The 26,128-nt window shown below is 29.4% G+C and overlaps 2 protein-coding genes across 14 annotated transcripts in view; one reads left to right on the top strand and one right to left on the bottom strand.

Moving 5' to 3' along the window:
* Window positions 1–2,789: 2,789 nt before the first annotated feature.
* On the bottom strand, window positions 2,790–22,499 carry LOC111679251 (neprilysin-3). Of its 4 annotated transcripts, none has more exons than XM_046945494.1 (8): window positions 22,328–22,499; window positions 10,879–10,995; window positions 5,352–5,508; window positions 5,183–5,291; window positions 4,807–5,121; window positions 4,251–4,745; window positions 3,208–4,180; window positions 2,790–3,147 (listed from the first exon to the last, which is right to left on the bottom strand). In XM_046945494.1, exons 1-8 carry the CDS (start codon window positions 22,358–22,360, stop codon window positions 2,971–2,973), a joined length of 2,376 nt encoding a protein of 791 aa, XP_046801450.1. In that variant the 5' UTR covers window positions 22,361–22,499; the 3' UTR covers window positions 2,790–2,970. The 4 variants fall into 4 exon arrangements, with proteins under 4 accessions (XP_046801450.1, XP_046801453.1, XP_046801452.1 ...); XM_046945497.1 differs by lacking the exon at window positions 22,328–22,499 and adding an exon at window positions 17,524–17,542; XM_046945496.1 differs by lacking the exon at window positions 22,328–22,499 and adding an exon at window positions 17,269–17,486.
* LOC111679253 (transmembrane GTPase Marf) overlaps window positions 19,815–26,128 on the top strand; it is an 8,354-nt gene continuing 2,040 nt past the window's right edge. Inside the window, exons 1-7 of one of the 10 annotated variants that reach the window (XM_046945489.1) lie at window positions 19,815–19,988; window positions 22,584–22,684; window positions 23,056–23,374; window positions 23,450–23,739; window positions 23,804–24,142; window positions 24,253–24,264; window positions 24,396–25,074. In XM_046945489.1, coding sequence (XP_046801445.1) covers window positions 23,125–23,374; window positions 23,450–23,739; window positions 23,804–24,142; window positions 24,253–24,264; window positions 24,396–25,074 — 1,570 coding nt within the window. In that variant the 5' untranslated portion in view covers window positions 19,815–19,988; window positions 22,584–22,684; window positions 23,056–23,124. Of the gene's footprint in view, window positions 20,044–22,583; window positions 22,685–23,009; window positions 23,375–23,449; window positions 23,740–23,803; window positions 24,143–24,252; window positions 24,265–24,395; window positions 25,075–26,128 lie in introns of those variants that run through there. The other 9 variants (XM_046945488.1, XM_046945491.1, XM_046945487.1 and 6 more) reach the window with 9 other exon arrangements.

Below are 26,128 nucleotides of genomic sequence, written 5' to 3'. Positions count from 1 at the left end.
GACTCAAGTCCCGCTCATCTAACGAACTCAGCAATAGATGTCTTATGTTTCCTTGAAAAACAACCAGTCTAAGGAATGATTAAACAAAAACTTAATCATTGATTTAAGACAATCTTGTGTTTCCTCTATGATCAACAAGTAACTTAGACTGTACTGTCTCCACTATTTATAAAATGGAAATGATATATGTGGATCAGAGCTGATATTGGAGAACCAATGTTTGTAGTTAAAAAATAAGAGATATAAGTTTTCTTGCAGGGTCCATTAAGTCTCATTTAAGGGCACTTCACACGATCACACTTTACGTACGTAAAGCCTAATGAAAAAGTAAAATGAAAAAAGAGAATAAAAGTCGTATGATTTATATTTGTTTGTGTTTACGCGATTGTTATAAAACAATAACAATGTAAGATGGAAACAGCTGTTTCCCTTTTTTGTATGTGTTTACATAAAAATACATCCCTGGTCTAATGCGATCTGCATGTTTTTTTTTAATAATTTCAAACAATAAAAAGAGCCATATTACTGTTAAATTTATCGTCCGTATTCCATCTCAATATGTGATAGTTTCATTACATATTACGTTCAGACGATCCCATCCGTACTCTACTACACAAACTTTTGACAGATCATATTACTTGTGTGACAGTGTAAAGGCGGCTTTAGTATTACCGTTTCTTAAATAGGCTTTACACGATCACACAAGTAATATGATCTGTCAACATTTTGTGTAGAAGAGCACGGATGGGATCGTCTAAACGCAATATGTAATGAAACCATCACACATTGAGAGAGAATACAGATGGAAAATTTGACAGTAGTATGGCTCTCTTCATTTTTTGAAATGATTCAAAAAACAAGCACGTCGCAATAGTTCAGGGATGTATTTTTATGCAAACACATATAAAAAAAGTGAAACAGCTGTTTCCATCTGACTTTTTTATTGTTTTATACCAATCGTGTAAACACAAAATATATAAATCATACACGACTTTTATTATCTTTTTTGATATACGGATGGAATTTCATTTTACTTATTCATTAGACTTGTCGTACGTAAAGTGTGATCGTCTGAATGCCCTTTTAGTAATCCTGGTACACAGCATGTTTTTCGTCAAGTTATTTGATCAACTCAAAAATCTTTCAGGACCTCAAAATAGAAGGTCCTCAATGTCTTTTTGATAGACTGATAAAACTTTCAGATAACACCGTCCGAAACTCAAAATTTGACACAAACCGGATGATATACGTCTGAAACTAAAAATTTAAGGAAAAAAATCTGCGTTTTTAGTTTTTCATTTTGTGATTATGTGTCCTTTCAAAAGGACTTCAAAGTTTTAAAAAGTATATTTAAAAAAAAAAATATTTTAAAATACTTCTACTGATCAAACAATGCAAAATTTAATGTCAAACTAACAAAAAGAGTTGTAAAATATTTTGTGTTACTTTTAGTTAATTATGTCATGATCAAAAGATGTTTAAGAATTCTTTAAACTTTTTTTTTTTTGAAAAAATAATATTGAAAATTTTTAAAATTTTTAAGGATAAGAATTTTAAAAGAAATTTTTGACAGATTTTTCCTTAAAATTTATAGCATCAGGTGTATATGATCCGGTTCTTGTCTTACGAATTTTCTCTCTTTTTGTCGGACGGTTTAATATAAACGAAAAAGGGCTAAAATGTGGTTTTATTACACAATATTAAAAAAACTGAACTAATAGAAAAATTCTGAAGCCAGAGCCAAAATCTTAAATTTTATTAAAACTTCCTTGGTTCGTTTTATTAATCTACTAAGGTAAATTATGGAATTTTTTTTTAAATCTAATGCTGTTTGAGAATTTGTAAAAAAAAGTTATGACGCTTTAATTGTATTTAACACTTTTATATACAAAAATTGAAACTTTATAGATTGTTACGTTTTGTTTATGTTGGGTCTTCATTTCATTTTCTTTAGGATATGTTTTTGCACTAAACTCAATATATTTTGTTATAATAAATATATATTTAAATGCTAAAAGTTACATAATTGTTTAATACAAAAAAAAAAAACAAACTATAAACCATAGTCAAACGATATATTTCGAAATATCCGTTGGATCGTACTAACGGTTGTCATGGAGGGATTTGTAATCGAATCATCTAATTTTTTCAAGATATTGAAATTTACAATTAATTTTATTCTATTTTCAATATGAAAATTTTGAATGCTGGGTCAAATAATATCTGGATATAGATAATTTTAGGCACAAACTAAACTAATTTCGCTGGACTATGTTTAAATTATGGTTCATTTAAAATATTCTCCTTTAATGGAGAATTCTTCTTTTCTATTTTGTTAAAATTAGAATTTTAGTACAAAAATAGATATTTTTACAAGTTGGAAGTATTTGTTTTAAGGAAAATTATACAATACAGGTAAATGTTACATTTAGAGTAGTAGTTTTATAAATAATATTAATTATTTTCATATTTTTAAGAAAAATCACTATTAATTCTCAGTTTTCTTTAAAAAAAATAACAATTACTTTTGTTTTAAATTTTATAACATTTGAGCCCTAATGCTGAGAGGGGGGGAGGGTCGTAAAGGTTGTGAGTTCTTTGACTAGTATCATTTAATTTTATTTATTTAATTCTGTTCTATTCATAATCCAATTTATTTCGATTTACTCTTAAATAAGTAATTTATTATTATTTATAAATATTACTTCTATCGTTTTGTTACTTATATAAAAAAAGTTGCTTTTACGAGAGATCTCTTACAATATTATATAAATCACACACATACATTGTTTTAAATATTTGTTACTTTTTTTGGTTTTTCTACTACGTTCATAGTTTACTTTTGGGTTTTTTTTTTAAAAATTCCGTTACTATTTTCTTTAAAAACATATACTTTCGTAAAATTTCCTTAACTTTCGCTTCAACAAACAAAAATTGTTAAAACTAACAAATGAAAACTTCAAAAACTTTTTACCATACTTCACATTTCTTTTCGGGATTCATTTTGGAACCAACTTTACATTGGAATACTTCGGCAAATTCGGGCATATTTGAGAGCGTACCAGCGACTCGCAAACGTGATGGTGAATGTGTATCTTTTTCTAACTGTAATACTGTGGTTTCATCGGTATCGGTGGAGCACCAGACCTAAAAATAGAAAATCATTAAAGTTTTGATTAAAACGGGTAATTTGTTTCTTCCACTTACCCTGGCAAACGAAACAAAAAATAACTGTTTATGCGTTAAATTTAAACCGGGCAGTTTTAAAACATCTGCCTCCTTATCCAGTTTTGTCTTTAGGAAAGCATGATATGCAGCCTTTAAACCACCATTATCGGCAATATTTTCTCCCAACGTTTGTTTGCCATTCAAATGTCTGCCGTTTATAACATAGGAACCATATTGTTTGGCAAAACATTCGGTTTTATCATTGAAACGTTCAATACTTTTATTATCCCACCAACGATTAATATTGCCAAATTTATCAAACTCTCTTCCCTGATCATCGAAGGCGTGTGTTAGCTCATGGCCCATAACCACGCCCATAGCACCAAAGTTTAAACTTTTAGGATTATGTATATCGAAGAAGGGTGATTGCAGTATACCGGCGGGGAAGACAATTTGATTTTTGGAAGGTGTATAGTAGGCATTTACCATGTGTGGCACCATGCCCCAATTAGTTTTATTAACAGGTTGATCTAATTTTTCCAAATTCTTTTTTAAATTGAACATATTGGATTGTATATTATTTTCGAAATAAGCATTAGCCGTAACATTTAGATCGGCATATTTCTTATCAAGTTCTTCTACATTTAATATATAATCAGGGAAACCGATCATATCTGAAATAGCATCAGCTTTATCTATGGCTTTGGCGCGGGTTGTTTTATCCATCCAAGTAAGGTTGTGTATGTTATGCTTAAAAGCTTCTCTTATCTCATTAATCATTTGTTCGGCTTCGGGTTTAGAGTCGCCATGAAAAGCTTGACGTACGAATATGGCACCCACGGCAAAGCCGACAACATTTCCAGTATCAGCTACACAAAAACGCCACACCTCCTCGCCGCCATCTGAACCCATTAAAGCTTTTCGCACACCTTTGTAAGCATCACGGAAGGAGCGTGAGAGACAAGGAGAGAGTACTCTCACCGCTTGCCAAACCAAATAGTTATTCAAAGTACTAGTTTAGAAAAGAAAATATATTCATTAATTTAAAGAGTTTAAAATTTATACTACTGTCTCACACTTACTTTCTGCCCTCCACCGTCTTTTGCATATCCATTATTATAACCGATAATTTCTTAAGGAATTCTGGAGCATAGACTACCACCACTTCTTTTTGTGTTATTCGACGATTGACCAATTGCATGGCATAATCTAAATGTTCAGTCCAATTTATAAAAGGTGCCATTGCATCTAACTCTGACAATTTCATAGGATGATACATGGCCTCTTCATTACGTCGCTCTTCCAGGGGAATGGTTATATTAGCAATTTTAGTTTCAAAATTCATTATCTCTTCCATTTGCCGACGAGCATCAGTTTCATTAGCCCCCAAGAGAACACACACCTTTGTCATATATTCAATGTATTCTTTGAGGACCTTACGATGTATCTCTGTACGATTTTCATAGTATTCTGGTGTAGGTAGTGTAAGGCCACCTTGATCAATTTGAATAATATGTCGTGTGGAGTTTTTATCATCTTCTCCTATGGCCCAACCGAATAAACAATTGATATTATATCTAAAATAATAAAAAAGAGGACTTTCTCAAAATTTTCGCTTTTTATTTATTAAAATCCCACCTATTCTGTAATTTCTTTAGTGTATTAGCCAAACTCCATTTTCCAATATTAAACCCGGTGTGGGTAACATTCCAGCCTCCAATTTTCCATAGGAAATCTACCATAGGCTTAGCACCAAGTTTCTCCAAATCATCGTTTCGATCCAGACAAGATTCATAATAGATCTTTGCCTTTTTCTCCGCTTCCGATTCGAAAGTTTTCATGGGTTTCTCCAAGATATTTTTGATAATCAATTGATTTCTTTGCTCGATATTGCTAAATGTACCCCAGGATGATTTACCATCTGGTATGGGATTATTTTTAATCCATTGATTACTGCAAATAATAATTTAAGTCGTAAATAAAATCGTAATTTCTTTTTGTGACAAACACTTACCATGAAAAACCATAGAAATCTTCACATGGATTAACTGAGCGATCAATTGAATTTAATATATCATTTGAGGCGAATATACAATGTTCATTTAAACATGGCATTTCGGGATCTGTAAAAGTAAATGGTTTTTAAAACTAAATTACTAAAAAAAGGTTTTTCAATAATTTACTGTCTTTGTGTGGTTCCACGTGCAGAATCCTTGTGGTTTTGTCGGCTTCATTTTGAAAGAGCATTATTAGTAAGCCCAGTATTATAAATGACAAAAATATTGTAGTAATCATTAACCATTTTTCTACGCGATTTCGTGAGCGCCAATTTAATGTTGCCTAAAAGGGGAAAAATGGTAGTTATTATATACATTGGATTTATGTGATGCTTTTATAGTGATTTGTAGAATGATTTTGATTTGAAAGACGCTTCATAACCAATGAAGCGTCCTTCAGACTGATGCTGGGCGGTAAACTGGATGAGGTACTTTAATATTCGTACATGGAGCTTTTCTGGGTACAAGGTCAATCTAATATACCTAGTAATGTTATTGTAGCGTTTTGCTATTCAGAGTCTGCTCAGATGTGACAAAAAAGAACTTCAAAAGAAGCGAATTTACTCCATGGAAGTACTGAAAAAGACATGAAGAAGTGGTGAATACAACACATGCTTTTCATAGGAGGAATGTCCTTTTTTGGAAGTTATTAGGAAGTGAAGTTTTTCTATTATAGAATACAACTAATTTGACTAAAAAAATAATAACATAAATAAATAAATTACACGCATTTATCAATCAACTCCGAATCTTGTATACCCTTCACCATGGTGAGTAAAAAAAAACAGTCAGTACCAAAAAGTCCTCTTTTACATCACATACTTCGGGCACATCATTTTTAATTTCATGTTTCTAGATTCAATATTATAGATAATTTAAAAGAGTACCTTTTGAAAAGCCAAAAAGTACCCAAAAGTTCCCTTTTATGGGTTCTCATCTAAATCAAACTCTACATACTTAATTTTATAAACAAAAAAAGTACCAAAAATTTAACTTTCCTCGGTTCTCATCTAATTTCGACTACACATACTTAATTTCGTGATTCTAGGTTCAATATTATAGAAAATTCAAAAAATACCTTTTGTAGAACGAAAAAGTACCAAAAAAAAATCCTCTTTGATGTTGGCTTCTCTAATCCGTGCTCTAATACTTAATTTCATCTTTCTAAGTTCATTATTATAGAAAACTTAAAAAAAGTACCTTTTAAAAAACGAAAAAGTACCAAAAAGTTCACTTTTATGGGTTCTCATCTAATTTTGAATCTACATATTTAATTTAATGTTTCTATGTTCAATATTATAGAATATTCAAAAGGTACCAAAAAGTTCCCTTTTATGGGTTCTCTTATAATTCCGAATCTACTTAATTTACTTAATTTCATGTTTCTTGGTTCAATATTATAGAATATTCAAGAAGTACCTTTTGAAAAACGAAAAAGTACCAAAAAGTTCGCTTTTATGGGTTCTAACTTAAGACGGGCTCCACATACTTAACTTCATGTTCCTAGCCAATAACAACACACTAGTGCTGCTCTCTCTCTCTCTCTGATACTCTTGCTCTGCTGCTCTCACTCTGGCTTGTTTTTATAAACAAGCGTACAATAACAAAATGTTTCAATTTTGGATGAAATTTTCAGAGGTTGTCTCGGATTTTTGCTCATACGTCGGTTATTCATAGTCCGATTTTGCTGATTTTGAATACCGAAAGCATGTCTAGCAGAATTATTGAAGATACGGATCTCTCCAATATCTGGGGTACTCTAAAAATTGATTTCAACAAACATACAGACAGACTCCGCTATCTATAAGGATCCAGAGTATATAAATATTGTATAGAGTCGGAAGATTATCTTTTAAAAATTACAAACAGATTGACAAATTTATATATTCCCTTCTCACGAAGGCGAAGGATATATAAACCATCAATTTTACACAAAATTGGATTCTTTTTGTTTCATTGGAAGTCATAAAAAATATCACATCCACAGAAGGTAAACAAATTCATTTAGTGTAACTTTTGAAGTGGTGATAAATTTTATTCTTTTGAAAGTACTTCGTAAACCTAAGTCATTGCCACGTGTGCTACTAAGGCCGGGTTTCTTACTCCTCAGTTAAACTAGGTTTAACTTGCTGTTAGAATAAACTCGGGACAAATTTAGGCGGACTTTAACCGATGATTGTGTTGTTCAGTTTTAGATTTAAGTTCAGTTAACTTTGTTAGTATTGTCAACTTTTCACTCAAAAACATAAACAATGAACAGCTGTTTTTTTTTGCAAACAATACTTTGTAAAATGAACAATTTTGGAAAAATGTTAAATAAACATTTATAACAATAATAAATAAAACAAAACAAATCAGAAAATTGCAATTTACTTAAAATATTATGTTTTTGTACTTCCGAAATTATTGTTTCTGTTAATTATGTTTTCTCACTTGTAACTTGAGTTTAATTGGCCAATTACACTCATTTAAACTAAGATAATAAGTAACTTTACTGATAACTGAAAAACACGAAACATCTATTAAACCCGGTTTAACCAAAGAATGAAGATTATCTCTATCAGTAAAACCCGCCTTAAGACTTCTAAGAGCCGTGTTAAGAGATCACAGGGTAGGTGAGTAAGGTTGTATATTGAATCTTCCATTTAATGATTTCTGCGGAAGCTGTAACAATGATAATGACGATAAAACTGTTAAATATTTTCTCTCTGTCTAACTTTCCTTCCTTAACCTTAGCTTAGTTAGTTTGCCACTTTACATTCCGCAAGAAACATAGATATATAATTGGTCGATGTATCCGTCATCATACAACAACAATGTGGCATAAGAAACTATCCAGACAAACCTTCATAATGCAAATGTGTGTATACATTTGAGGGGCCCATCAAAAATTATTGTTTCATGCAGTTGTTGTTGGTTGTTCTAGGTGATTTGTTCTTGTATGAAGAACAAATCACCTAGAATAACCATCATAATGCTAAATTATATACATTAGGGTGGGCACATAAACATTTTTGTAATCAAACAAGTAATATTTCTATATTTGGCTGTGCCGAATCTTATATGCCCTTCACCAAGTATGTTTAAAAAAAACAGTTTTTATTTATTTTGTATCTCTGCCCACATGTCACACATAACATACACACAAACAAATATAAACTGTAGCAGAAAGAAATATTAACCGTTGTACTGTAATACCACCGTCAAACTGTATTACCACCCTCAAACAAAAATGAGCTGTATTACCAATATATTACTGCTTTATCTCCTTGTTCTTGTTATACCCTTCACCTTCGTGAGAACAGAACAGCATCCAAACATACAAAAAAAATACACAGCCGAATAAAACGAAATACATATCCACACGCACATGTACTTCTTTATCCAATTCACAGTGTTGTTGTTGCTTTTTTAACAAAGCATGAAAAAATGTGGCTTTTTTGATGAAATTTTCAGAGGTTTTCTCGGATTTTTGCTCATATCTCCGTTATTTATAGACCGATTTTGCTGATTTTGAATATCGATCTTCCCGAAAGCATGTCAAACTGAATTATTGAAGATACGGATCTCGCCGGTATCTGGGGACCTCTAAAAACTGATTTTATACTTTACAAACGGAATGACAAACTTATATATACCCTTCTCCCGAAGGTGAAGGGTATAAAAACAAGTAGGAAAGTATAGTCGGGCATGGCCGACCATAACATACCCTACACCATGAATATATTTTTAAAATTTTTATATTTCATAATGAAACTTTTATGTTGAATTTCTAAATGAGGCTTTATATAGAATGTAGTTCAAACATGGGCCGATCCTCATTAAATTTGGGAAAAGGGTATTATTTTAAATAACAGTTTGTTTTGTTGAGTTTCAAATGGTTACAAGTCAATTTTAGACGTTTAAGAAATTTTTTGAAGGGGGGTTTGAAAAGGGGTTACTGCAGATCATTACGAAAATCTGCAGTGTCAATTTTTAGAGAGATAATAGTATATTTGGCATAAAAAGCCCAAATCGGGAAGTACGGTTGTATGGGGGCTAGGTGAAATAATGGACCGATTTCAACAGGCTGCATCCCTGTGCCAAAAAACATGCTTGGTTCAAATTTCATCAAATTATCTAGTAGTGGTGTAGGGTATAGTGAAAATGTTTCTAATCAAAAAATTTTTATGATTCATTTTCGGTAATAACTTTAACACTTAATAGTTTCTCCATTCAAAAGTAGCCACCCTAATGTGTATAGTGTAAATAAGGCAATGGCATTTTCACTCAATGCCACGAATTAAAATCAGCTTATTTATCTTTAGTATTACGCACTTCTTACTTTAACAACTAGATAATCCATGAAAACGGTTATTTAATATTTAAGTGTAACGCGTACTTACGTCATTTATTTTATCGGTTAGAGAATGTAAATGCCTTTTAGAATTTAACAACTAATTCATGTAAACCACACAAACACCATGAATTTGTGGCCACTATATCCTTTAAAAGGGATTATTAATATAACCGTTTTTTCTGTTTTCATTGAAACAAAGTAAATCATATGGAAGAATGTATGGTATTAATGTGAAACATGAGCAGTATCCTGTGGATTCAATATTGTTTTATTTGTATATACATTTCAGTTAAACATTCCAAAGCAAACGGTCCAACATATGGTTAGAGTATTTCAATGTAAATATATATTTACATACATACATACATACATACATACATACATACATACATACATACATACATACATACATACATACATACATACATACATACATACATATTTGTAAATTGTATATTGTTGAAAAAAAGTGGAAAAATGACGACTTAGAAATAAACTTCTTTGTCAAAAAGTGAACTGATTTATTTATCAAAACGAAGAATTAAGTTAACACATCTGTTTACATCTCAAAAGTTACCTCAAAATAGTGTTCTATAAATCGACTTTCGAATAATGGAACAATCGACTTTTTGTAGAAAAGAGTCGAAAAGTCGAAGTCGACTATTTTGTTCCAAAAAAGTCGATATAGTCGAGTTATCGACTTTTTTGGAACAAAAAAAAAAGTCGAAAAGTTGACTTTGTAAATAAAAGTCGAAAAAAGTCGAAAATTCGGAAAAAGTCGAAAGAAGTCGAAAAAGTCGAAAATAGTTGAAAAAAGTCGAAAAGTCGAAAATAGAAAGAAGTCGAAAAAACTCAAAAAATTGCAACAAATAGAAAAAATATAAATAAAATTTTTTATTAATAATAATAAATAATAATATGTTTAATGGCAACATTATAAATTAACGCTTCTGGCAACTTTTAAAATTTTAAACTCTGGTCGGAAAAAGTCGAAAATAGTCGAAAAAAGTCAAAAGTCGGAAAAAGTCGAAAAGTCGACTATTTATAAAATATTAAAAGTTGAAAAGTCGAAAAATCGACTTTTAATTAAATGAAAAAAGTCGAAAAGTCAACTTTTCATAAAATGCGAAAAGTCGACTTTTCGTTTCAGCTATAGAACCCTATTTACTGGTACCCTAACATACTGAGAATACTTTAAATATTATTGTAGCGTAAAAAATAGTAAAATGAGTAACGCAAAAAAAACTAAATATTTACATATTAAAGACATTATTCATTACTTTTTTCTTTTTGTTATTATTATACACATCTTACCCTAGCAGTATGATAACGTATCTGCATTCCCGTACTACTGCTGGGCTCATTCAACTGTACGCCACCAATCGAACTACTGTCTTCTTCCGAGAACTCTGTCTGTTTATAACGGGTCATCTAAAGGAAAAAATAATAATGAAAATAAAATAAGTATAACAAAATAATTTTATTAAATTTTTATTACATTACAAATGCAAATTTATTTAAATGTAATACAACAACTAGAAAGGGGGTAAGAATATCATATGATAAGAAAGATATCATTACTATAGTAAAAATCCTTTTAAAGTATTTAAATTCTGAACTAATATTGATATAAAAGCAATAATTTTCGAACCTTTAACGAATCCTTTTCACTACGGTTTAATGATTTATTAGATTTATGCTGAATCTAAGCAAAATAAAAACTTCCAAATAAGTGAAAAAGAAGTAGAATTGATTCCATGGAAGTACTGAAAAGACCTGAAGAAGTTAAGATTTTAACACCGGCTTATCATAGGAGGGATGTTCTTTGGTACAAAAAAAATATATCTTAAATTTAAACAAATTGGATACTTTTCGCTTCTTTGGTCGTCAATAAACATCACTTCCACAGAATGTAAAAGAATCACTTAGTGCTACTTTTAAAGTGGTGATAAATATTATTCTTTTGGAAGTACTTCGTTTTATTTTTGCGGGGATTGTATTATAATATATCGATATTAATGTGACTGGGAGCGATCTTTTTATTTTTATCTTAAACAATAGTTTTGGGACGATTTATTTTTAGCCAATTGATTTTCTTCAAGACGTATTATAAAATAGTTTGTAGGCTTTTTATAGAGGCTAGGGTCAAATGTAAACTGATGTTTATCTTGTTTTACAATATATGTAATTTTCCTGTACATTTATGGATTATATAATTGCTGCAGATCTAATATACACATTTTGAGGCAAAGCAAAAACTTGGACCGATACTGTCAATTTCCAATGCCAATCAGAACTTAGCAATGAAGAATATTTCCGAAAAACTATAGCTTATTTATATGTTCTTTCGTCTGTTTTGTTGCATACATTGCTAAATCGTCGTAAAAACTTAAAAGGAACCCTTATTGTGGTAAGCGATTGAAATTATCAACAAGACAGGACCCATTTGGCAAACTCAAATGGTTAATGGGTCGAAATCATTGGATTTTCCAAGAAATCTAGTACTAAGCATTCTGTTATGGAATTTCTAACCATGGTGAGAAAGTCGATCCAAGATATTCCAATAAATCTAGTACTAAGCATTCTCTTATGGAATTAAGTGATTCTTTCTCCAACAAATTAAGATCAGATATGAAATAATATAATTTATTTTTTTCAAATACGACTTCTATTGTCTGAAGGTAGCAGCTCTGCCGTTCGTATCAGCTGATGTCGTTCGTACCCTTGTCGACTAGTCCAGTAAGATACTAATCGCTATAATATTCTATAAGAAAGCTTGAAATTGCAAACAATTAGTAAAAAACAAACCCTATTTGGACGAAACTTTTTCGTCGTTTTACTATGTCCAATAATTGACATCCGTTAAGGCGTTAAAGATTCCAATGTGTTTCTAACATCTGAATACTCACAAAATCTGATGATAGCAATAGTTAAACATTAATTAAAAAAAAATTGGTATACAGAAATAATTAGCTTCATTAATGTTTATAATAAAAGAACATTTATCGATAAACAAATAACGTTATATGAATTAAGATATATAAACATTTATAAGTCCAAAGATAAAAATATATTTGTTCTAGCGATAAGATATTTTTCAATGTTAGCAAATAAATTAAAGTGTAACAGTAATGTTATTGTTATTAATTATGACAGTGTAAGTACACTGAAAATAATCCATGCTCAACTTTACGAAAAAAAATTTCGTAACTTCTATTTTCGTAATATTTACAAAAATTTCGTGTATAATACGAAATATTATTTAATAAAACCCTTTTCTATTTTTACGAAAGTACGAAAACCTTTCGTAATATTTTTTTCTTAAATTTTAGCGAAATTAAACATAATGATATTAATTATATTATGATTAAATAAAACAATAACATTTTTATAAAATTTAAGAAAAAGTATAATATTATTGTCGAATTATTTTCATAAAAAAATTGAAAATTCGTGTGGAGAATACTTTTGAACTTAAATTAGAAAATTTATTTTAAAATGAACAAAAATGTTTAAATAAATTAATATTTCGTAAATTTTACCATATTTATTCAAAATTCCCTTTTTTCAATTTATATAAATTAAAATTTTCAAGAATATATATATAAAATATATAAAATATTTCGTACAATTTCGTATATATTACGAAAAAATTTCGTGGTGCGAAACAACGAACTATTCGTACAATGTACGACATTTTTCGTATATATTAGGCATGGATTTTTTTCAGTGTATATACATATGTATTAATATGTATTAATAATCTTATAAAATAATATAAATTTTCAATTAATCTTTCAAATTTCTTTAAATAATTTCAATAATTTTTGACTGAAACTTTTTACCGTTAGCACAGCAACTTGCACTAGTGTTTTTCAAATCACTAATAAAATCATAAACGATTTTACAAAACCTCTAGGTCAAATTTTTACAAAATATTTATCTTGATCATTAGTCGAGCTTTCTAAATGCAGACACTTATTTATTATAAATAACTGTTTAAAATTATTCTATTTATTTGGAAAAACATACACTATTTTGACGTCTAAAGAACTTGTAAACAAACATCTCTTCTTATTCCTTTTCCAAACAGCAACAAAACACCACACAAATGTCAAGATAGACTAGACTGATTGACAGTATGGCGAGTGAATACAACGCAAATAAATTCAAATTAATTATATAAAAATTGAATAAAAATCCACTTTAGTTAAAAAGTATGTTTATATGCAAAAATATACTTAAAGTACATATTTCATTTAACTAAATAAATGACACACGATGAACTTTCTCATACACTGTTGTCGTATTAAACGTTTCGTTTCAATATAAATATTGTAACGAAAATACACAAACAAATAAACACTTTTTCAACGTTCAAAGGCCAGAGAAATACTGAATAGTCAAACAGTTCCATAAGATATTATGCAAAAAAAGAAAATGTAAAAATAAAATATATATCAACAAAATATATACTTAGTTTGTATGTAGAAATACACTGTTGGAGTATAATAGAATAGAATACAAAACAATACCAGTGCGAGATCACAGATAAAATGATTTCGCACTCTACAGACCGGGAAAGGTAGAAGAACAACCAAAAAAAAAACTAAAATAAGGCAACAACAAAGAAGAGAAGAAAATTTATTCGACCCCCATATAAACAAACCACCCACCCCAAAACAAAAACAAATACAAACACATACACATACAAACGAAAAGTGTTATATTTACATTGTAGTAACGTGGTGACCAAACTTATCTTTGTAGGGGAAAAATATTTGCCGCTACTTTGTGAAATCTTTGAAAGTTTTATACTACACTGAAAAAATCCATGCTTAATATATACGAAAAATGTCGTACATTGTACGAATTGTTCGTTGTTTTGTACCACGAAATTCTTTCGTAATATATACGAAATTGTACGAAATATTTTAATATAATGCAAGATATTCTTGAAAAAATTTATTTATATAAATTGAAAAAAGGGAATTTTGAATAAATATGGTAAAATTTACGAAATATTTATTTATTCATTTATTAAAATAAATTTTCTAATTTTAGTTCAAAATTATTCTCCACACGAATTTTCAATTTTTTTATGAAAATAATTCCAGAATAATATTTTACTTTTTCTTAAATTTTATAAAAATATTGTAGTTTTATTTAATCATAATATAATTAATATAATTATGTTTAATTTCGCTAAAATTTAAGAAAAAAATATTACGAAAGGTTTTCGTACTTTCGTAAAAATAGAAAAGGGTTTTATTAAATAATATTTCGTATTATACACGAAATTTTTGTAAATATTACGAAAATAGAAGTTACGAATTTTTTCGTAAAGTTGAGCATGGATTGTTTTCAGTGTAGGATGTAGAAAAGTCTAAAACATTGACGTTTTACAGTGTTGCAAACTGATGCAATTTTCAATGATTTCAAACTTAGAATGTGTATATATTTATGTATATTGAGAGACATCGTGATCTATGTACGTATGACTGACACTGTTTCTCATCTAAAGCAATTTTTTCAGAATACTCAAAACGACCATACGTTCGATGCAATAAGTCAGACTTCCACATCAGCTATTGTAACCATACCGTAAACCGAAGAAGTGTAATTCGTAGTAGATTACACTTCTTCGGACTACTTCTTAATTGGCGATTAATGCATGAGATCTAGCTGTTTTCACTGCTATAAAAAATATCGTGAAGTATACTTCATGATATAAGTATGTCAGTATACTGACATATTTATAAATACTAATTACAACAATAGTCTATAACAGTTTCACTTTGTTATCTTGAGTAATCTTTATCGCCTTGGTGTTATTGCAATTCCTGAGACTAGATTTTACTCCTTCAGAGTTATTCAGGATCCAACCAGGGAATTACATTATTGGTTTCTGTACCTTTAAGGTAAACGTGTGTCTGTGGTTTATACCCAAAATTGTGAGAAGGGGAGGATGGTTAAATGATTGATGCTTGTTCTATTTAAAGATTGTTACCAATCTTTAAATAGAACAAGCTGTTCTCAATCTTGTAAATAAGACCCCAATTGTCCTTACCCGATATTTATGTGATTGAAGAATATACTAGGGTGAGTTCTTATATGATAGGGATTGCATTTTTCATGGCATTAAAGAGGGTTTTATCTCCCGGCGATAGATACTTGGTTATATTCACTTCATGTTGAGTTCCGTCCTCTAGAGACTCTAAACTAGTGATTTCTTCTGATATTGTGGGCGTAAACTTTGAAATTGATATCATGTACATATATAAGTCATTTCCCAAACGGTGCTACTATGTCAAGAGATTGGATAGCTCGAGTACTTTAGCAAAGTACCTATGCTTGAACAGAATTTTTGTACGCCGCTGTGCAAAGTAGCCACCTAACTGTTATTCATTTAAGTCGCTCAGGAACTAGTGGTGGAACGTCACTATTTCACTCAAATGATACAATAGGACACCGGGATTAGAACACATTAGGATTAGAACTATCTCAAGAACTATTGATATACACCTATAGAGGGTATAATGATAAGTGCGGTAAAACATAAATTAATGTGAATCCTCCTAATGTTGGATAAGGCACTACTAAACTATATAAGCTCTGTCCTAAAATACTAACTTATACTAATTTTATTGTGTTTCATAAAGAAAGTAGTTATTCACGTGGTTTTTAAGTTCTTCTTCGATCTGAAATTTTGATCTACAAAAGTCTGTTTATCCTTATACAGCTCCTGTAATCTAAAGTTAATATAGCTAAATTAATGAGGGTCAGCAACCTATATATGGATTATGATAAAGATAGGATATGTGCTATTAAGAGTTTTGGAGATATCGAAGCCATTTTATAGTTTTCTTTAAATATTGTAAATAATTAGTTCAGTCGTGGTTGTCGTATGCCAAAATTAGACCGATATCAGTGGTGATCACTAAAGTGGGCATGTTTATCTGATTATCTTAATACTTTTAAGTTTTTTTTAATAATGTGTTTTTTTTAATTTCAAATAAAAATGTTTATATTGTCGGGCCATGATTAGCACACCCAACAGATGTCGTAGCACATGTGAAAAAATATAAACAAATTAAAAAGAAAACAAATGTCTCGAATACGTTAAATTTGAATGTTTTGTACACACCGTGTACTCTACTCTACTTAGTTTAAATGATTTTGTATAAGTGTGTCTAGGTAAACAAATAATGTTGTTGTATTTCATGTGTATTGTGCTCAATGTTTTAAAAAAACGTTTTCTTAAATTAAAAAATGCAAAAATCGTACTCAATTAAATATGGAACAATTTCCAAAATAAAGACGAAATGAAATCACAATGAAAAAGGGAGAAAGATAATTTGAAGAAGAATAAGATACATTTTGGCATTAATCTCTTATCTCGAATTTAATTCGAATATGCAAATATACACAAACACTTATACACACACACACACATACATACAAACACCACTCTCACACAGATACTTTCAGTAGTTTGGATATTTTCCTATTTTAAGTATTTACTTAAGAATTGTTATTTACACAAAATTTAAACATATGTTGATAGAAAGATTTGAATTATTTATTATTATTATTTAACAGCTTAATTTGAATTTTATTTAATAAATACTAATTTTTTTCTTTTTCTATTGTTTAAAATGTTCATTCACATTTTCTTTCAACATCTATTTAGTGGCTTCTCACCTTTGCCGACATAATTTTTCTTGTATACTTTTCACTGGTGTCGAAAAAAAAATTGAACTCTAATAGAATTTTCGCTTTTCTTTTCTAGGATTTATTGCTTGTTTAAGACTATTTGAGCATATTTCAAGAGTATCAAAATGTTTAATACTTTCTCGTTAAGTTTATTAATTTATTTTTTAAATTATTTGGTTTATAATAGGTTTTTAAACATTTTCTTTATGATATCTTTACGAAAGAAGGAAAAATCTTTATTACCGTATTTATCTATTCAACAATTTCAATTGATTTCCTACCACCAGATCTAAAGCAAAGGAACTGTGGATTTTGTATTGACATCCTGTTCTCACTTGGAAAATTGTATGCGCATGTCATATATATGACAGTATTGCCAACCACTTAATATTTGTTATATAAACTACCGTTATTTTAAAATTTTTCTTGAAATTTTATTATTTTTATTATTTTATAGTTCTCAGAAGAAGTCATTACATAATAAAAAAAAAGAAACAGATAAAAAAGTATAGCGGGGCGTGGCAGACCTTATGATACTCTTCACCAGTTATAATATGTATTATTTTTATTTAAAAAAAAAACATATATGTATGTTGAATTTTTCTTTAATTTCGATATATTTTTGATACAAAATTGTTTTCTAATGAAGGCTATATAAGGAAGCTAGGGTCAAATATTAACCGATCATAACAAAATTTTTGTGAAGGATTTAATATTAAAGTTATTTATGCTGAATTTCATTGAAATACGTGTTTTTTCGACTTAGAAATCACACTAAATTAGTGTTTTAACTTTTGAGACCACCCTATACATATTTTGAAGAACTCAAATTTTGAGTTATGCCAGTCTATTAGTAAATGAGAATTAAGTAGTTGTTTTTCATACAAGGTAGGGTTCTGCAATTGAAACGAAAAGTCGATTTTTCGACTTTTTTCATTTAGTTAAAAGTCGACTTTTCGACTTTTTTCATTTAGTTAAAAGTCGACTTTTCGACTTTTTTCATTTAGTTAAAAGTCGACTTTTCGACTTTTTTCATTTAGTTAAAAGTCGACTTTTCGACTTTTTTCATTGAGTTAAAAGTCGACTTTTCGACTTTTTGCATTTTATGAAAAGTCGATTTTTCAACTTTTCGGCTTTTTGCATTTTATTTTAAAAGTCGATTTTTCAACTTTTCGACTTTTTTCTTTTAAATAAAAGTCGACTTTTAGACTTTTCGACAATAAGTATTTTATAAATAGTCGACTTTTCGACTTTTTCAACTTTTTCCGACTTTTTTCGACTTTTCGATTTTTTCGACTTTTTGACTATTTTCGACTTCTTTCTACTTTTTTCCGACTGTTTTTTACTTTTTTCGAGTTTTTCCGACTATTTTAGAGTTTTTGACTTTTTTCCACTTTTTTAAAATTTTTGACTTGTTTCTACAATTTTCGATTTTTCGACTTTTTCCGACTTTTCGAATTTTTCCGACTTTTTTCGACTTTTCGACTTTTTTAGACTTACCGACTTTTTTCGACTTTCTGACTTTTCGGCTTTTTTTCGACTTTTATTCACAAAGTCGAGTTATCGACTTTTTTGGAACAAAATAGTCGACGTCGACTTTTTTCGACAAAAAGTCGATTGTTCGATTATTCGAAAGGCGATTTATAGAACCCTAATACAAGGTACTTTTATAACAGTGCCTTTAAATCCACTTTTTTAACATTCTAGATAATTAGGAACTCCTAAAACTATAGGAACTCCTAAAACTATACTACAGTATATCTGTAGTATAGTTTTATTTGGTGAAAACCCTAATGTATTTCAGTTATGTAAAAAGCAATAAACTCTGAAACTTGTTTTGTTATAATTCTCATTTGTACAAAAATCATTGCAATTAATACTTAGTAGCTGGAACAAAAGTTTCCCTGTGTAACCAGGATCAGGGAAACCATTTTTCATAACTAAATAACATTACAACTGAGTCTTCGTTTAATAACCCCGTGTCTATATTAGACAAATATTTATCACGGCAATGGACAAAACGTCGGCAGACGTTTTTTGTTTATGTTAATGCATAGGGTAACAAAATGCTAATTTTATCACGACAACTCACAGATAATTTTATTGAAATAACGCTATATTTTATAAAAACAATCGAAATTAAATGCAAATTTTGTAAATAAATACTAATTTCACGAAAACTTATGTTAAAAATAAATTTTAATTGCACAAAAACAAAATTCTAACCAAATTTTACAATAAAATGACGTTTGTTATCAAGACAACGTTGTCTAAACAATTGTTTAGACAACACTGTCATAACGACGTTATAACGCTAATAAGTGCCGTCTGTACCTGCTAATTTTTTATCATGATAACAATTTGACGTTTAGCATAATAAATATTTGTCTAATATAGACATGGGGTAAGGCTCAATTTATCATATATAAACGATTATATTAACAGACGAAAGATTTCATACTTTTACATCCACCTTTAACATACTACGCAAAAATACAACCCTTGTACGAACAAACTGACAGTTGTGCTGTCAAATCAAATGTCATTGGGTTTCGTCGGAAAGTTTTCGTGTTACATCATTTAATAAAAACAAAATTTCTAACAAAAAATAATATAAATAATTAAATATAATTCCTAAAAATAAACAATAATCATAGAAATTTAAGTGCTGTTGCCATTTCAACTTGGTTTGGAAGCCAGCAACAGCAGTGAGTATCTGAAAAAAACTTAAAAAATACAATGACCGAAGAATCAAACAATCAGGTTAGTTAAGTTTCAGCAGAACGAGAAAAAAATGAAAAGAAATCGTAGACAGCGGTGGCTCTAATAGTGGCAGAAAAAACAATACATAATATAGTCAAGAAATCCATAATAAATATTTTAAAGGCCACTAATTATCCTTATAGGCAAGCTGCATTGTGTTGTCCTTTGATAGCAGGAATAGTGTCAACGTCATAATTAGTTTTTTTATCCGTCCATTATCATTATTTTTGTTTATTGGTGTAGCTGTGTGTGTGTGTATGTATGAAGAATACATTTTCTTGTTTTTATTTGTGCGCAATATGATGATTATAATTTGAATCATTTAAACAATATTCTGTGTTTATTCGCAATTTAGCAAATTTAAAATTCTATATGAGATACCAATGAGGCATACACATACAAAAAAACACTTGTACGTTGGTCTGAATTAAGAGTTTTTACGTTCTAATATTTTCATTATTTTCCTCCTTTAATATTTACATATTTTTATTTAGTATACATTTAAAAATATACAAATATGGCAATTTTTATTTATGGATAATTATTTTTTTGTTTTCAAAAAATTCATTGATCATTTTTTTCAAGAAGTACTTCGTTTCACGTGTTTATTTAAGCTTTTGTTAAAGTTCTTTCTAATTGTCAAGATTTGAAGTTTAATGGCAGAAGTTTGAATAAATGATTTCTATGTGCATATTTTAGTAGTACAGAATCAAAGTCAAAAGCAAACTAAATTAACTAATAATACCATGAAATACATGGAGTGGTATAAAAGACTCATTTTCAGATAGTACAAAATACTTGGCGGTTATACCAATTTGGTTGCATGAAATATCATTCACGAGCAAATTGACATTGCTTGGAAGTAATATTAGTAGAAGAATTTTAGGCATCATTAAACAGGATGTCGAAACATTCAACAATCGTTCTATGAGCACTTACATATATATAGCTTATATGTAGAGCCTTTTACAAACTGTTGTTGTTATTGTAACAGCTTAAACTATAAAATTTTTAATCCAGGAGTTCTGTACCTAGGTCCAAGCCAAGAAATTGGCCTACTTCAATAGGGTTAGTCCATAAATCCATTGGGCTAAGTGAAGTAGGGTGGGCTGGGCAGTTGAATATGTGGAGGTTATCATGGGGACCCTGCCCACAAGCCGATCTCAGTTGTGCCAGAGCAACTCTTGTTTTCTGCGGCAGGTTCTTTATTTCTGTTATGGGCGGTGGGCGACCTCCAAGAACGAAATTCATTCATGGTAACCGAAACCGTAGTAATGATGGCGTCTCTATGAATGTCGTTCAAAGCTGCTGTATACGAGTTGCTATTTAAGGGGTCCTGACATAACTTTGTACGCTCTCTTCGTATTCACGAAGGTCCTTCCTGACATGCCTAAGTGGAGCATCCAACTGTGTGATGTTAGAGTTGGGATGATTCCTCCAGTGACATCCCAAGAGAAACTGTTTAGTCAGCATGACATTATGTTCCTTGACTGGCAGGACCTTCGTTTCCTTGTGTAGATGGTGTTCTGAGGTTATTTGCATGCAGCCCGTTAGCAACAACTACACTCTTTTGAACTGTATTATTAAGTGATATAAGAAGAATGATATAATCAATTGTTGATAAAAGAACGTACAACAAATTTTTTAGTCAATGTTATCACTATGAAGATTAATGTAATTTGGTTTACACCATGTTGTGTCCGCATGAATCATTGACTTTTAACTTCCCGAACTTTCTGCACATACCTTACACCTTCGAACTATAATACTTTAACTTCTTTCACTTTATCACTTAATTTAGATAGATTTCCGTGGGAAAGTATAATAAATTAAGCAGTTCACAGGCAGTTATATTTTCTAATCATAGAATCTTCTCATTTCACATCGAAATTTGTTTTACAGCTTGGTTTGCAGCTTCATTACCCTCTATTCTAAGGTTACAATTCCTATAATTGAGTTTCATATGAGTGAATTGGGTGTAATTTTTCATGCCTTCACTTATGACAATTTTTTTTTAGAATTTTGGCATGTATTTAAAACACATTAACTAAAATACGTTCTAAAGAAAACACGAAAATATCCCTTCTTCTTGAACAACTTAAAAATTTCCCCTAAGCAAAAAATATATATGTAAAAAATATTAATGATGAATAAAATTTTAAATGTTCTTTCAAATTATTATTTAAGTGAAGAATTGTAATCTTTCACAGTTCACATGTAAATTTATGAATAAAGGGATATATAATTATTATCTTAGTAACATTTTACTATCTTAAATATGTACCTCAATGGGCTGTATTGCTCTTATTTCTGCCATAAACCTCGATTTGAAAAATTTCAATGTCACACTAGTTTTTAATTGTAATAATATTCAAATTAGTTTATAATGTTTATTTGCTTTGATTTTTATTATTTGTTTTAACATTACAAATATTACTTCATGTAGCTGCTAATCTGTTTATTTATTATCATTATAATTATGTTTTATTATTTGTTTTGTTTTCATTTATTTATTTTTCTTTTCTTCTATTTTTTTTCAGTTTTAGTAGAACTTAAGTTTTATTTAGCCAACCCCATCAAAATTAAAAACAACTATAAACAGACTCTACATTGATTTGGTGTTATCAGCCTAGCTACAAAAGTATTTAAATAAAATATCGATTTGGAGAAACCCCCGTTTAGCTTATCATTAGATTCTGCACTTATATTGTTTTCTTATTAAATTTGTGGAATTTGTTTTAATTTACTTTTTTTTCAATTCCACTACACATTGCCTATTATGTCAATCGGTTTGTTTTGAAATTACGAAAAAAACCCATAAACAATACAAATTTAAAATATAGAAAACGCGATATAATACAAATAATATTTAGCCTAAATAAAAAGCGATCGTAAATACATATTTATTTTGTTACATAAAGCTTTTTTGTTTATAATTTATCTTTGGTTTTTCTTTAACTTTTAAGTCAAAGAACTATAAATATATTTAATTCATTTAATCATATTTGTAAGCAAACAAAACAAAAAAGCCAGATAATTTCTTTTGCATATTAAAAAAACAACCATTTATTTTCGTAAATAATGGCGGCCTATTTGAATCGTACACTTTCTGTGGTCACTGGTAATGGCGGCAACGCCGGTAACACTTCTTCCAATACACACAATAAATCATTAAATTACGATCCGACTGCGTTGATGTCCGAAAATCGCACAATGCACATCAATGCTGATAAATCACCCTTACAGGTCTTTGTTAGAGCGAAAAAGAAGATCAATGATATTTACGCTGAAATCGAGGAATATGTCAATGAAACAACACAATTTATTAATGGTAAATATAAAAATGGATATCCATTTGTTTTTATTTAGAAAAAGTCTAAATTTCCTAATTTTTTTTTTCAAAAAGCCCTACATGCTGAAGCCGATATTGTTGATAAAGCAGAACGTGAACTGTTTGAAAGTTATGTGCTTAAAGTAGCTGGTATACGCGAGGTATTGGCTCGCGATCACATGAAAGTGGCCTTTTTCGGTCGTACCTCAAATGGCAAAAGTTCCGTAATTAATGCCATGTTACGTGAGAAAATTTTACCCAGTGGCATTGGTCATACAACAAATTGCTTCTGCCAAGTAGAAGGCAGTGACAGTCACGAAGCTTATCTAATAAAAGAAGGCTCTGATGAGAAACTTAATGTGGTGGTAAGTAAAACTAATACATTCCCAAAATATTCAAATCATGAAGATAAATTTATATAAATTTTAGAATATTAAACAACTGGCCAATGCTTTGTGTCAAGAAAAACTCTCTGAAAGTTCCTTGGTGCGCATTTTTTGGCCCCGCGAACGTTGCAGTCTTTTGCGTGATGACGTCGTCTTTGTCGATTCTCCTGGTGTAGATGTTTCAGCTAATCTAGATGATTGGATTGATAATCACTGTTTAAATGCCGATGTCTTTGTACTGGTCTTGAATGCCGAGTCCACCATGACCAGAGCTGAAAAGCAATTCTTTCATACAGTATCACAAAAACTTTCAAAACCCAATATTTTCATACTCAATAATCGTTGGGATGCTTCGGCCCATGAGCCAGAATCTCAAGAATCGGTAAGTGTTATTTATTTTTAATATTTGTAGTAATTTGAGATTTTTAGTTTTTAATTTGTAAACATTTGTTTGTACTTTGTTATTTTCTAAAAAAAAATATTTCACACAAGGAGCTTGAAAAGGTAAAGAAAAATACCTTTTGGCTAGCTTAGCTTAGTATTACTTAACACATTTAGTTAGCTTGCAGGCTTTATCTTTAAACAACTTTTTTATAAAAATAAATATAAAACAATTTCCCTTAATAACTTTATAGGTTAAAATCCAGCATACAGAACGTTGTATTGATTTTCTCACTAAAGAGTTGAAAATCACCAACGAAAAGGAGGCAGCTGAACGTGTATTCTTTGTTTCGGCCCGTGAGGCCCTACAGGCTCGCATTGAGGAAGCTAAAGGCAACTCTCCTAGCCAAGGTGCCCTTGCTGAGGGCTTCCAAATGCGTTACTTTGAATTTCAAGATTTTGAGCGCAAATTCGAAGAGTGCATTTCAAAGAGTGCCGTTCAAACTAAATTCGAAAAACACAGTTCTCGTGGTAAAACCCTTTCCGGAGATATGCGTTCTATGCTGGACAATATTTTCGAACGCATTACAATATTCCGTAATTTAAAAGTGGATCAAAAGACTTTACTCACGGAACGTATTCAGGGTACTGAAACGGAAATGATGAATGTTACACGCGAAATGAAATTGAAAATACACAATATGGTCGAAGAAGTTGAACAGAAGGTGTCAAAGGCTTTAAATGAGGAAATTTGGCGTTTGGGTGTTTTGATTGATGAGTTTAATATGCCCTTCCATCCGGAGCCTTTGGTTTTAAATATCTATAAAAAAGAATTGAATGGTCATGTTGAGGCAGGTTTGGGTTCGAATCTGCGGGCTAGATTATCAATGGCTTTGGCGATGAATGTGGAGGCAGCACAAAGAGAAATGACGGGTACGTACATTGGAAAAATCTGTTAAAATTTCGAATTTTTTTTTAATAAATATAGAAAAAAATCTATGATAAAATTCTAAAATATTTCTTAAAGATTAGAGAATTTTAGAAATTTTCTCTTAAAATAGATAATTTCGAGAATAAAGTGCAGAAATTTCAAAAATGTTGAAAATATTCTATTAAAATAGAAAATTTCGAAAAAAGTGGAGAAATTTCAAAGATTTGGAAAATATTCTATTAAAATAGAAAATTTTGAAAAAAAGTGGAGAAATTTCAAAGATTTGTAAAATATTATTTTAAAATAGAAAATTTCAAAATGTTTCTATAAAAATGGAAAATTTTGAAAATTTTCCTTTAAAAAAGAAAATTTTAAAAATATTCTATAAAATAAAAAATTTCATAAATTTTTTGAATATTTTTTATAAAAATAGAGAATTTTAAAAATTTTCTATGAAATTAAATAATTTTGAAAATTTTCTGTAAAAATAAAGAATTTCCATTTTGAAATAAAAATGGAAAAAAAATATGCGATAAAATTCCAAAATTGTTCTTTAAGATTAAAGAATTTTATAAATTTTTTCTTAAAATAGAGAATTTTGAAAATAAAGTGGAGAAATTTCAAAAAATTATATTTAAATAGAAAATTTCGAAATAAAAGTGGAGAAATTTAAAAGATTTGGAAAATATTATTTTAAAATAGAAAATTTCGAAATTTTTCTATAAAATATGAGAATTTCAAAAAATTTTTATACAAATGAAGAATTTTTAAAATTTTCTTTTAAAATAGAAAAATAAAATAGAAAATTTTATATAAAAGAAGAAAATTTATAAAATTTTCTATAAAAGAAGAAAATTTCTAAAATTTTCTATAAAAGAAGAAAATTTCTAAAATTTTCTATAAAAGAAGAAAATTTTTAAATTTTCTATAAAAGAAGAAAATTTCTATAATTTTCTATAAAAGAAGAAAATTTTGAAAATTTTCTATAAAAGAAGAAAATTTTGAAAATTTACTATAAAAGAAAATTTTGAAATTTTTCTATAAAAGAAGAAAATT

Source organism: Lucilia cuprina, chromosome 3 (assembly GCF_022045245.1).
Source record: "Lucilia cuprina isolate Lc7/37 chromosome 3, ASM2204524v1, whole genome shotgun sequence".
Classification (NCBI taxonomy): domain Eukaryota; kingdom Metazoa; phylum Arthropoda; class Insecta; order Diptera; family Calliphoridae; genus Lucilia; species Lucilia cuprina.
The sequence above is the reverse complement of the archived record's forward strand: the minus strand, read 5'-3'. Positions and strand labels throughout refer to the sequence as shown.